Genomic DNA, 12,940 nt, shown 5'->3' with positions numbered 1-12,940 from the left:
TATAATATAATAATAATAATAAACATTTTTAATCCAGATTTTATGTTATGGTATGTTATGTTATGTTATTTAGTTATTTTTTACATCTTAGCTTTGGTCCATCTGTGCCATGTCAGACGGAAAAATTTTGCTTTGAATAAGTGATCTTAAATGACTTATTCAAAGTATTGTATGTTATTTTTATAATGTACAATTAGTATGTAACTTTATAATGTAACAATAATACATGTTTTTTTTTTTTTTTTTTTTTTATCCAGATCTTATGTTATGTTGTGTTATGTTAATGTTATTTAGGTATTTTTACATTTTACATTTTGTCCACCTGTGCAAAGTCAGACAGAAAAACTTATATAACTGACCTGAAAATGACATATTAATTGCTTCTTTATTGAGATTTGAATAGTTCTTCCACCGCTGCAGTCTGAAGTTGCAGAGCTACAAAAGCTTCATATAAACAAAAGAAACATTACAAAGGAGCTTTACTAGTTTGCCTGGAGGGTTTCCTTCTTCATCTATTTTATTTATAGATGTATAAAAATTGAGAACCTGATCTGTGGTGTAACACACGGATACAGTCACATTTTATCAGAGAACTCTTTTTTTTTTTTTTGTAAATACCCAAAGCACATAGGAGAGAGTACCTTTTTTTCCTGCTTGCACCGCCAGCAGAGGTCAGTGTTGAGAGTGCCCATCTTAAATCATATTAGTTGTGGTAAAAGTACCAATACTACACTGTAGAAATTACCTATTACAAGTAAAAGTTCTGCATTGAAAATGTTAAGTAAAAGCAAAATGAAGAGATGAATGAAGAAAAATGTCCCTTGTGACCGATATACTATTATATATCATTAGATGGTTATAACTCATGCATTCATGTAAAAGAGGGATTTTAAAGTTAATGATTATTTTAATTATGAATTAATCTACTTATTATTTTACATTGATTGTTTGATTTGTAAAAAGTAGAGAAAATTGTGAGAAATTCATTACAAGTACTCAGAACTCAATCTATTGTATTCAGTGTTTGTTTTATCCAACTAATATCAAATTCAAAATCCTGCTTATACATAAAATTCAAAATTATGAGTAACATTTGAAAGTATTAACATTAAAGATTCAAGCTTCATGTTTGCATGAAATATTTTACATGAAAAATGACTTAAACTCTCAAGACTCTCACTATCAAATAATTTAATTTGCAAAAATGCTTAATTTGTAATGTAATGATGAATGTTGTAGAAAGTAGAAGTAGAAAGTATCATAAAAGTACTTCAACTTTGTACTTAAGTACATCGCTTGAGTATATGGGCTTGATTGCATTCCACCTCTGCTCAAAGCAACTGTACTGTTTAAAAGTTTTTTTTAATCGTTTATGTCTGACAAAGATAGAAGAATTTACATGTCATATTGATATGGACAATGGGAGGGTGCTGTTCTCTCCCGCTCTCTTACACACACACACACACACACACACACACACACACACACACACACACGACAGAGTACATCAAAGACAAAGATAACACGATGGAAAGTCAAGCAGAAGTCTTTGTTTCATTTAAGCTATCTTTATTTCACATTTATTTGTACACAATAAATACAGATAAACATCCACTGGTGTGTAAATACGACGCTCAGCAGCTTCTGCAGAGCTTCTGCTGTAAAATGTGGGCAGTTTGTCGCTGAATTTCAGATTCAGACTTGACGTGGAGTCAGGACCAGTAGCAAGTTAACAATAACTTCTCTATCGGGCAAAGAGACTTCAGTCCGGTGACTTTATTTTGTTTTTCAATATGACAGGGTAAATGCAAACTTCAAAAATAAGTTTGATGTCATTCAGATCTCAAGGAGATCAACGAGCACACAGCAACATGGCTGACAGATATCTCTTTTTTTCCTCTGATCAAATTCAACTAAGGTTTTTATTTTTATCCTAATTCTAAAAAAATTAAAGGAAACAAAACTTGTGCTATTATTTGTACAGATATCCATCTCCAAGCTCTCTGTAAACTATTTCAAAAACAAAACGCTCAAAAAGGTCAAATCTCAATCAAAGACACTACAACAGCTATTTAAGGCTAAATAACGCATTAAAAGAAAAGTATTCATACCAATATAGCTGGTAAACAAAACGTCAAACAAGAAATATTTGAACAAACAACGCAGCATCCACAATACTGAAAAGGAATAAGAAGACATCAAAAAGTGCTTCACTATGACAGTATAGATTTTTTTTCTTTTAAATTGGACAGCTAGCAGCTCAGGATGGTTTCCTCCTTAAAAATAATGTTTAAACTGCACATTTCCTCAGTGTAAACTGTCACCAACTGCAACCTTCGCCTCAAAAACAAACACCAGCAACCTTTACTGGCTAACATTAGTGTCATAATAACTTTTCTAGATTTTTATTTTACAACACAAGAGGAAAAAGAAAGTTAGACTATGAATGTACGCACTACGTTTCTCCCTTTATGAATTTCTTAGCATTTGGTGCAAAGAAAACTAACATAAGCAAATTTTATCAATAAAAAAAGGCAAAGGATGCATTATTTTGATCAACTTTTCCAGGAGATTCTCCCTACTGACATAAACAATCACTCAACTAAAATTGCCACTTTTCCCTTGTTTGCGTAACCGTGTAGTTACGCGTGTTCGAGGAGAGGACCAGCCTCGTCCATGCTGGCGTTTGTTTTTTTGTTTTATTTGATCGAGTGAGGAGACAACAGGACTTTTGGTTTGTGTTGACATTTCATGTTTTCAACATGCTGTGATGTCCTGATGAAGTGGAACACTGAAAACACACCAAGCAGCAGCGAAGCGCAGCTCGACGCAATAACTGCATTTTTCTGCAGCTGGAGGCGTTCACGTGTTTCAGGCGCCAGGAAATCTTAGTATCATGGGTCAACATGTCACAGGACAGTTTACCGATGGGCTGCGGGTATTCCTTTGCCGCTATTCGTTACTAAAAGTTAACCTATCCCCAACTTTCAGTTTGGCCGCACTTTTTTTGCAAAATCTAACAGCCATACTTCGCCTCTGCTTGGTGTGATTTCAGCGTAACGTTGTTGCATAGAAGTAATCCAATTGAGAGAGAAAAGAGAGAAAAAGCCACACAGTAAGTGATATAGTGAGATAAAACTGCGCTGGGCAATATGGTTTAAAACCTTATTATTAATATATATTAATAATGAAATTCCGATAGATAAATATTGTTACCTACAAAGAGAAGACGTTTTCTCAGAATTATGACTCATGATTACGTGGTATTACTCTGTCCAATCATGTAACTGTAGGAACGGAAATCAAAAGAATAGTTTTGTGAAATATGCCTCTTCATTTTCTTGCAGAGTTTGATGAGAAAATCGACTCTCACGTCTGCATGGTAAATGTGACGCTACAGCCTGTTAGCTTAGCTTAAAGACTGGAAACAACCAGTTTGGCTCCACAGATGTAAAAATCTGCATCTGCAAGAAACACATTTTGTTATCATGCAGCAGACAATCTCTTTTTTTGTAGTCTTCTAAGGTTCTGCTAAATTTAATAAAACCACTTTCTAGTTTTTTTCCAGCTGAAGCAAAGTTTATCTGAGCTGTGCTATGAGCTTGGAGACGCTGTGGTTACTCGCAGGGCTTGAATGTAGACGGCTTGATAACAGTGAACGTGCTTGGATGACAGTAAATTTGCTCTCAGTGTCCTAACTTGAAAGGGAAAGTTCACACCAAAAGAAACAATACGGATTTCTCCATTTACCTGCAGCTCCGTTTCTCAATCTAGATTGTTTTTTGTGCGTTGCCGAGTGTTGGAGATAGTCGGAGAGATGTCTGACATCTCCTAAATAAAGAGGAACTAGATGGCACTGGTGAGGAATTTCATGTAGCATTTTCTTTCTACTGAACTACACTCACAAACTGTATCACCGTGCAGAAGTAAAACGTGGATCAACTGCCAGATAAAATAGCTCCACTGAGCTAGCTGCTCACCCAAGGAGGACACCATTAATGTTCACATCTGGCTCTGCCACCAGCCTCTCGTCCATGAGCACACGCACGCTTCCTTTTGCGCTCTGATACAGCTGATGGGTGTACAAAGAAAATAGTTCCTACAAGAAACTGCCACGTACTTCCATTATATTCAAGAGAAGGCAGACACCTCTACGACCGATATCTCCACCACGCTGCAGCTCACACCAAAACAATCCAGACTGATAAACAGCGCTATGTGTGAGAGGAAACAGATGTGTTTTTGATTCTGTGGTAAACTGTCACTTTCACATGCCGTCTCTTGGACTGGTGAGTTTCTGTACATCCTAGGGATGATAATATCGGCACAGCATCGGTATCGACTGATACTAACTTTAAAATGAAATATCGAATCGATTTTTCTACCGATATCACAAACTGAAGTATTTTACTCATCTTGCATGATGACTGAATATTACATACACTAAAGCTTTGTGTTTTGTATGGGTCATCATGATAAGAGTATGCATAAATGTGATGTTAATTCCACTACAAAAGAGATCTGATGATCACTAAAATTGGGGAAAAAAAGTGGATACATCTATATCAGTTATCGGCCAAATTAATTGTTATATAGTATATATATTATATATATATATATATATATATATATATATATATATCTGCAAAAAATCCAATATCGTGCATCCCTTGTAGAGCCATAAAAAAATCATCATCAGTAAACAGCACAAATCTTTCCGTCACAAAACTTGACATTTAAGATTTGTGTGGATTAATGTGACTTTCCTAATTTCTCACATGAACAGGTTTTACTGTGTTTTGAGGCCCTGAACAGAGGCGTCGTATTATACTCTAGTAATCACTATATCAGTTACTATGAGCGACGGCACAGAAAGGAAAGAGGATCTGAACACTGACACCAGGACTTAATGTTTCACGGCACATTTTCTGTTATCGACAGATGTTATCAGGACTGTAAAATGATTCATGTCCAGGCAGAAGAGGTGAACAATATTGACTAAAGGATGTATAACTTTGAATAAAAATTACAATATTTATCAGTCCAATAGGAGACAAACACTGGGTAAGGGAGCGTGAGTAAAGGAGTATAGTTTAGAGAAAGGCACAATATTCCTCCACAGCACACTGACCCTGATGAGGTGTTGTGTGAAAAGACAAGAGGACAAACTTGAAGGCCTCTCACGGCCTCCAGGCGTCTTCTGGGGGTTTCCTCGGGTTTCCTTTGGGAGTGCGTTTAGGAGGCGCAGAACCATGAGGTCCCATCTGGTTTGAACAGAGCCGTCGTCGCCGCCACCACCAGGGTGCCGACTGCCTTCACACCAGCGTGATCTCCACCTCTTCCCTCCGTTTCACCTGCCCGCGAGGATGCTGCTTAGGGGGCGGAGGAGCGGCACGGACCTGGAGACATCCATCAATCAGTGGTTCAATTAACACACAGCTGAAATGGTTTATGCTCAGTTAGTGAATAAAGCAGCATGAACACAGCAGCAGATACAGTGAGCCAGTTTACACAGTTAAATCTGCTGAAAACAGGTTTAACTGGCCATGAAGAGCAGTATCACTTTGTAATTACTCGGTATACCCCGTGAAAGTCGGAGGCATGAATCATAAGCCGGAGACTCTCTGCTGACTGAGCCTGCTTCGAGTCAAGCGGTTGTTTTTTCTGTGCAGTGTACTTCTGGGGACATTTTGGTCACCAGATTTTGCTGCAGAGTGAGTGCTCTTGACTCTCATGCTACTCTTTGCAGCTGTGGACATGCAGGCAGTGGCACAGAGAGAGCGAGACCGCTATATAAAGGTGAAGAGGTGATGAATTTACAGCTCATAGCAAGTTTAGAGGATACAGTCTCTGGCTTTAGTTGACATCTAGTGTCGGCAAAAAATTTTGTTGTGCATTTGCTACCCTTCGTTAGCGCCATTAGCTGGTTTACTTTATGATGTGAGTGCTGCTGTCACACTGAACGTCCCGCGGAGCCCTTTCAAACTTTAAAATTTTATGGAAAACAATCATGAAATATTCCTTTTGAACAGCCAAATCCAAGTGTGATTTTTTTTTCATAAAAAACTGATCTGTAATCTCAGGCTTCAATATCATGTTCTGAATGTTACTCTTAAATTGTTCCTCTTTTGTTCTCATGTAACATTGTGGGAACGTTTTATGAAAGAACTATGATCTGTCACCTCTCAACATCACCAAAACATCCTCAGAACGTTTTAGTTATAACATTAAGTTTTAGTATTTAACCTTATAGGGACATTGTTTGAAATTATAAACATCCTTAAAACGTGCTTTGAACATTAGATTAAAATGTTTTGTTTAAAAACATTATTGCAACTTGTAGGTAACGTTAGCAAATGTTGTGGGAACATTCCCTGCTAGCTGCGAAGTAATAACCTGACACACAACACACACAACCACACAAATACGAATATTTAATAAATCATAGCATGCAATATATAAATGTTAAGAAGATGAAAAAAGAAATCTAGATGTTACAATAAATGAAATTGTAACAGTGGCTAAAATTCATTAAATGGTCACTCACAGGTCGAATGGTGCCGGAGCCGCTCTCCGGGTATTTGGGCGGTTGTGGCGAGCCTTGGACCGGACCTGAAGAGAGCAGGTTACCATCACTAACAGTTTTAAGGAGCAACTTTTCCTCTCATTAACATTGTATTTATAATTTAACACATACAAATCTTTAAATCTTACTCTGAAAGGGACTTTTGTGCGGCGCTGGCGGTGGCCTGTGATGTCCGTTGTGATAGGAGGGCGGTCGGCCAATGGGAGAGGCCGTGGCGCTGCAGGGACTTGACAGAGGAGAGGACATGGTGGGCGTCTGAAGGGGGCTGCTGTGGAGAGGCCCTGGCTGGAAGGGACTGCGAGGGGAGCGGTCGCACTGGGCCAAAGGCGAGGGGGAAGGCTTAAAAAAAAAACAGCAGGCAAAAAATATGAATGTCAGGGTTCAAACAAATTTTCACGGACAAAAATTCAAAACATTTCCATGACAATTTAAACTAATTTTTTCCTCCTTGTCCCACTTGACCGATGTGATGGCAATGAAACGCCACACAATGACACATATTTAAGCTATGTTACATCGACAGCTACAGAAAAGAATTTGGCAGTTATGTTACATTATATGGAGGCTTATCTCAGAAGAGTGCTGTACCAATTTTACACAACTAAATTCCATGACTTCTATAAAACCTTCAATGATTTTATAGTTTTTCACAACCATTGGAGGAATTTACACAGACAAAATTTAAAATGTGTGATAGTCCAAAATGTTAGCAAACAGTGGCCTTGTTTGGAACAACCAGGGCTCAAGTTTGTCAAACCTGCCAGAGAAGAAAATCAGTCCTAACCGGCCAAAAATTCCCCTTTTAGTCGTTAATAACGCAGCATTTCCATTGCCTTTCAGCTCGACTCGACTCAGTTTTGATACCAGGTCCTTTTCTCTATTTCATTTTCCACTGCAGATAATGCTTGCTTATTTATGTCAATACTGTCAATAAATGATGTATCCATCTCTGATCTATAACAAGGTTTCTGCAGCTAAAGAAAAGGTAAATTTTAAGACTTTTAAGACTGTTTTTAATGCCGCTTGACATTAAGCTTAAGACCAATTTTCTTATAGCCAATATTGAAGGACACGTTTATCTTTCCCACATGGTGAGTGTAACATAATGTAACTTTTTTTGTCAAGTGTAAAAGTTAGATTATCAACGCCAAATGTTGTTAAAACAGCCCTTTTTAGAATGGGACACATGGAAGACAATGAAAATATTAAATTATCATAATAGTATCTATTCGGTTTACCAACAGAGGTAGGAAATATCTGGCATTTCTGGCCTGTTTTCTGGGCAATTTTGAGTTTCCCAATCTGCAGTCTTTTATGATGCAATGTGAGAAAAAAATCATAAAACTTTCTTCCCATATCTGTGCATTTTTAAGACTTTTAAGACTGAAAGTTTAACTTAAGTCAATTTAATAGCAATCAAGGCTTTATTTTTAGAATAATGAATTCAATGCCTTTTAAGTCTTTATAAGGAAAAATTAGCATTAAATTTATCAGATTCAATTTAGTTGTGATGTCGTAATATAGCCATCTAATTCTTATGTTTATGAGCACCAGCTTACTTGTGCACTGCCATCTCTTTGTCCATCTCCGTTCTCGCTGGCACCGGTGAGATCCTCCACCAGAACTGCGGGGAAGACTCCGACGACGCCGTTAAACTCTCCCTCCCAGAAACCGTCGTCCTCGTGGGTTTCCCTGCTCAGGATGCGGATGATGGCGCCCTCTGGAAATGACAGCTCATCGTCTGTTTGTCCCGCGTAGTCGTACAGGGCCTTCGCAAATGACACTGCAACAGGAAGAGGGCAGGTTGAGAAATCCTTGACCAAAATATAACAGGACAGATACAAGGACACCAGCTCTATTAGCATTAATGTCCCACTCACCACTGGAGTCTCCGTTGACAGAGCCAGTTGGCAGTTCGGTTTCAGGTTCAGTGGAGTTACTGGAGGAATGGGATCTGGCGTCCAGCGCAGCCAGAGCCTGCAGCATACTCAGAAGGCTGTTGGAAGACGGGAGCTGCAAGTATTTCTCTGGGACGTAGCCGACCTGCCCGCTGCGGTTTCTGGCCTGGAATTCCAGAAAATAATGTTGGAAAATCCGAAAGAAGCTTCAACAAAAAGCTCAGATGAGCTGAAAGTGCTGAAATCTGCTGCTGCAAATTCAACAATATAGCTCAAATGTTTGAATATATAGTATGCTCAGCACCTTGACCCAGTCCTCCATGTCTCCATCATCAATGACCTCCAAGATTTCCTGCTCCTCAATGGTTAGCTCATCCGGCTGAGATGCCTGGAAATGACAACACGCATGAGCTTGCATTTTTTCGCTCGAAGGTCAAACATGGGCTGAAGAACAAGCTATGTGACACAACCGTCTCCTCAGTACCAGTGTCCCACCAAAACATGTATTTTTTCTCTGTGGCTGAATCTGAATCTATCTGTGTTCAATCAGTCAGCACTTCTGATGTAAACATGACAGATCACCTGGTGTTGCTTAATGCAATGCCATGCAACAGAGGACATGAAATTAAGTATTTTAAGGGGACAGATTGCGCTCATTTTTTAGGTTCTTACTTGTATTTTGAGATTGTACTAGAACACGTTTTCATGCTCTCATGTTAAAAAATCACAGTTTTTCTTATGCTATTTGTGCTACCTCTAGAGTACTCAGAACAGTGTGAGGCCCAACCTTGTAGGAGTAGAGTACTTTGCAGGTGAGGGGATAGTTTTTCAAAGTGCTTGAGGGGCTGGAGCTGCTGTCGTCTAACACTTCACCACTGTCCTCCATCTCCTCCTCGTCTTCTCGCTCCAAATCTGCTGTTCCCTGCACACATATGACAAAGATTATTTATATAATCTGTACTCCTAGAGCAAACTTTAGTTAACTACTATCGAAGTAATCGAGACAATACAAGTATGACAAATACTGTGGTATGCTGCTGAAAAATGATGCATTTGTGGGTCTTACAGAGAGTGAAGGATCATGGGTACTGAGGTTGTTCCAGCGTTCATTCTCCAGCTCCTCCATCACCTGGTTCATGGCGCTTTTAAGCCATGTTTCGACAGCAACGCCCGCCTGCCTCAAAAGGTCCAGACGAGCCTCTGCTTTCACTTTGACTGTCTAAAATGTCAAAATAAAGAATCAATTACCAATTATGAAAACAGTTACCTGCTCCATAAACAACATGTAATTCAGCGGGCAGCAGAGTAGCATAAAATAAAAATGCTCAGGTAGCATACAGTTGTACTCAAGTATAGCATTTAAGTAAATGTACTTAGTTTCCATTACTGGTATGAAAACAACGTTGACCTGCAAAGCAGTATTAGATCCTACGATGTGTCATTTTATTTTTTCCAGTAGGGGGAGTACTGGGCCGACTTTAAGGAACAGGATACTGATTGAGAAAACAGAGAAACTGGATCTCACACACACACACACACACACACACACACACACACACAACCTCTGCTCTCCGCAGACTCTGCCTGGCCACCTCCATCTTGGTCTCCAGCTCACTGTTGTTTTGCTCTGATGCTTCCTGCGTCCCATAATCCTCCAGGGCCTGAAAAACAAAACACAGGAGGAAAATTTGACAACAGCTCACAATTACAACAACCATCTGAATTGTTTTTAACACAAGCTGGATTACAAACAGTAAAGCCATTAATTGATAACATTTGATAGAGATTCACTGGAGACAGAGTGACTCATTTCCTGTTTGATGGAAACAGTTTGATCCTGGATTACTGGAGGTGATGATGGTGAACTCTTATCCTGCATTGTATTGCTTCATCATATCTTCCTCACACATGGTGGATGATTTTATGATCTCCAGGTTTATTATTGTCAAACTGACCTACATTGACACTTTGTGGAAAAGGCTGAATTCCATTAAAGAGGAACAAGATTCACAAATGGTGACTCTGATGTCATATTACGACATCATATTCACAGTAAGGCTCTCACACATCATTGTATTTTGTACATTTAGGTTGGCTAGTCCTCTCATCTCAGAACTTGCCTTACAATCATCACATTTTTAAGTTTTCTTCCACATCGAAGTAAACCAGCAACAGTCGTTTTTCAATCCATGGGCACAATTCAATACTAACCTGCTGTTAGCTCATTCTGCATACTTTTAGTTGTACCACTTTTTGGCAAAAACATTGTTTAAGTTGTAGCCCACAGCTGTTTGTATATCCCTGTAAGCCCCTAATGATGTGAAGTGTATTTACAGAACATGGAATATGATTATGCACGACTACTTCCTCTCGCAGGTGCAAAACGTATGTGCTAGCTGGTTGTTGTTTGTAGTCTTTGTGGTGAATTCAAGTGCAGCATTTTGTCTGAGACACAGGCAACCTGAGGCAAAGCAATGGTCAGCCCTCATTGCCACAAGTTCTTCAATATCGGTTTATCTATTTATTTAACCAGAAAAAAACCTCTCGATATTAAAAATCTCTTTTTCGAGATTGTCCTGGAAGGCAGCAACTTAAGTTAGCTTGTCTAAGTTTTTAGGGAATCCTCATCACTGTTAGCTTTGAAAACGCCAGTATCTCCCTCATGCCCATAAGATCCTCTCTTCAACAGCTTGATCTGGTTCTCACCCGCTGGGTGTGGATGATGCTCTTATATTCTCGGGCCACGCGGCTCGCCCATTTCCTCGCCTCTTTATCCAAACTGTGCTCCTCTGTTGTTCCACTCTCCCTCTGCAGCTGCACCACCTACAGATACACAGAGAGAGACAGAGAGAGAGAGGAGGTGAACAAGACTAACAATATTTAACCAAGATAACAAAGGTACTGTACTGCTCATAAAATAGCTGATATCTGAGGGATGATAATTATTGAAAATCAGGTACTGAAGTTGTTATAAACAAACCTTCACAACAACTTTAAGTAAAGATATTTTTGGGAGAAATCAAGATTAAAAACCTTCAACAAATACAAGTTTTGTAAATGAGATTTCGTTGCACAAACAGGTTGTTTGTTGAAATGATACAACCTTTTCCAGCAAATGATCTCACAGAGAAAAACAACTTCTTTGCCAGTAAGAGAACCACCAGTGTAAGGTACGTTTCACCACCTTCTGTTGTGTCGATGTGGCGACTTCCTTTTTACACATTACATCGGCCTAATATAAAACGGGGCTCTGTAGGAAAGATACACACAGGAGTGGAGCTGCAGCATCAACACTGTTCATTCAGGCCAATTCTGTAAGCTGCATTTAAGTCTTACATTATCATCACCAAAGAACATATTCATCTTGCATTTATTCATGAACCCTAAAGTTGGGACCCAGCTGGGTCTCAGTTATGTAAGAGAGAGGGAGAGAAATATGTTTACATTAAGCAACACTGAAGAGCCAACAGCGTGACTCAGTCCATCATGAAGGCATGTTGGTAGGTCAAATAAAAACCTCACATCTCCCCCACACTGTGGATGTTTCTGATAGCTGTAACTGTTTGGCAATCACGCTTAACTGTTGTTGAAATATAGAAAATCTATACGTTTCCAGCAGCTATTTTTAATGTCACTTCACTTTACCTTCCTCATTAAACAATAAGACAAATCCTCAAAAGTCTGACAACAAAAGGGGCTGACAACTACTAGGATTTGTCAACACTGGCTGATTCTGTTTTCTTCAATATCCTTCTGTTTTTCAGTGACGCACATCTAACAAAACCATCTCTTCTGCTAAATTACACATAGTAAATATGTCTAATAATTTGGTTAGTTTGTGTTATTGTGTGCTTTTGCTGTTATAAAGGATGAGTTTGGATAAACCAAAGTCCCCCAATAACACAAACCAATCCATCAAAGCAGCTGATTAGCTGCTCCCGTGTCCTGCAAAGTAAAATTACTGTTTTTGTCAATGGAGTTTGGTGGCTTTGAAGAGAGCATAGATAACATCAGTCCCCTGCTGGAAGGGGCGGTCTGACCAGAGGCTTAACTGGTGACAATATTACGGCTGGAAAATTAATCTAAATATTATCAAAATTGCAATATGGCCAAGTGCCATATACAAATCATAGGAGCTACAATATTTTATATTGTATTCCAGACATAAGGGAACATGCTCTGAATATAGCATACACTTAAACTGATAACGATTTTTGCTGAAATACATAAATGCAAACCCGGCCTACAGAGGTACAGTGCTCAGCGTCTGTGGCGATACTCCTGCCTGCTTCTCCAATCTGGAAGCGTGCAGATACACTGACTATGGATAACTATCCCACTTCAAAAAATCCAAACAGTCCCTTTAAGATGCTCCACTCGCTTATATTCCTGGGGGACTTCAAGGTGGAATAGCCTTCTGTTAACCAGAGTGTACTAAGATATTGTTTGATTTTAG

The 12,940-nt window shown here is 39.0% G+C and overlaps 1 protein-coding gene across 1 annotated transcript in view; it reads right to left on the bottom strand.

Moving 5' to 3' along the window:
- Window positions 1-4,605: 4,605 nt before the first annotated feature.
- The window catches only part of LOC121953044 (F-BAR and double SH3 domains protein 2-like), a 33,282-nt gene continuing 24,947 nt past the window's right edge, over window positions 4,606-12,940 (bottom strand). The window contains exons 11-20 of the mRNA XM_042499968.1: window positions 11,191-11,307; window positions 10,047-10,145; window positions 9,551-9,703; window positions 9,272-9,406; window positions 8,789-8,872; window positions 8,467-8,650; window positions 8,146-8,369; window positions 6,715-6,925; window positions 6,548-6,612; window positions 4,606-5,399 (exon numbers count right to left, since the gene is read on the bottom strand). Coding sequence (XP_042355902.1) covers window positions 5,316-5,399; window positions 6,548-6,612; window positions 6,715-6,925; window positions 8,146-8,369; window positions 8,467-8,650; window positions 8,789-8,872; window positions 9,272-9,406; window positions 9,551-9,703; window positions 10,047-10,145; window positions 11,191-11,307 — 1,356 coding nt within the window. The 3' untranslated portion in view covers window positions 4,606-5,315. The remainder of the gene's footprint in view (window positions 5,400-6,547; window positions 6,613-6,714; window positions 6,926-8,145; window positions 8,370-8,466; window positions 8,651-8,788; window positions 8,873-9,271; window positions 9,407-9,550; window positions 9,704-10,046; window positions 10,146-11,190; window positions 11,308-12,940) is intronic.

This window comes from Plectropomus leopardus, chromosome 13 (genome assembly GCF_008729295.1).
Source record: "Plectropomus leopardus isolate mb chromosome 13, YSFRI_Pleo_2.0, whole genome shotgun sequence".
In the NCBI taxonomy this organism is placed as follows: Eukaryota; Metazoa; Chordata; class Actinopteri; order Perciformes; family Serranidae; genus Plectropomus; species Plectropomus leopardus.
Note: the sequence above shows the minus strand (reverse complement) of the source record. Positions and strands in the feature narration are given on the sequence as shown.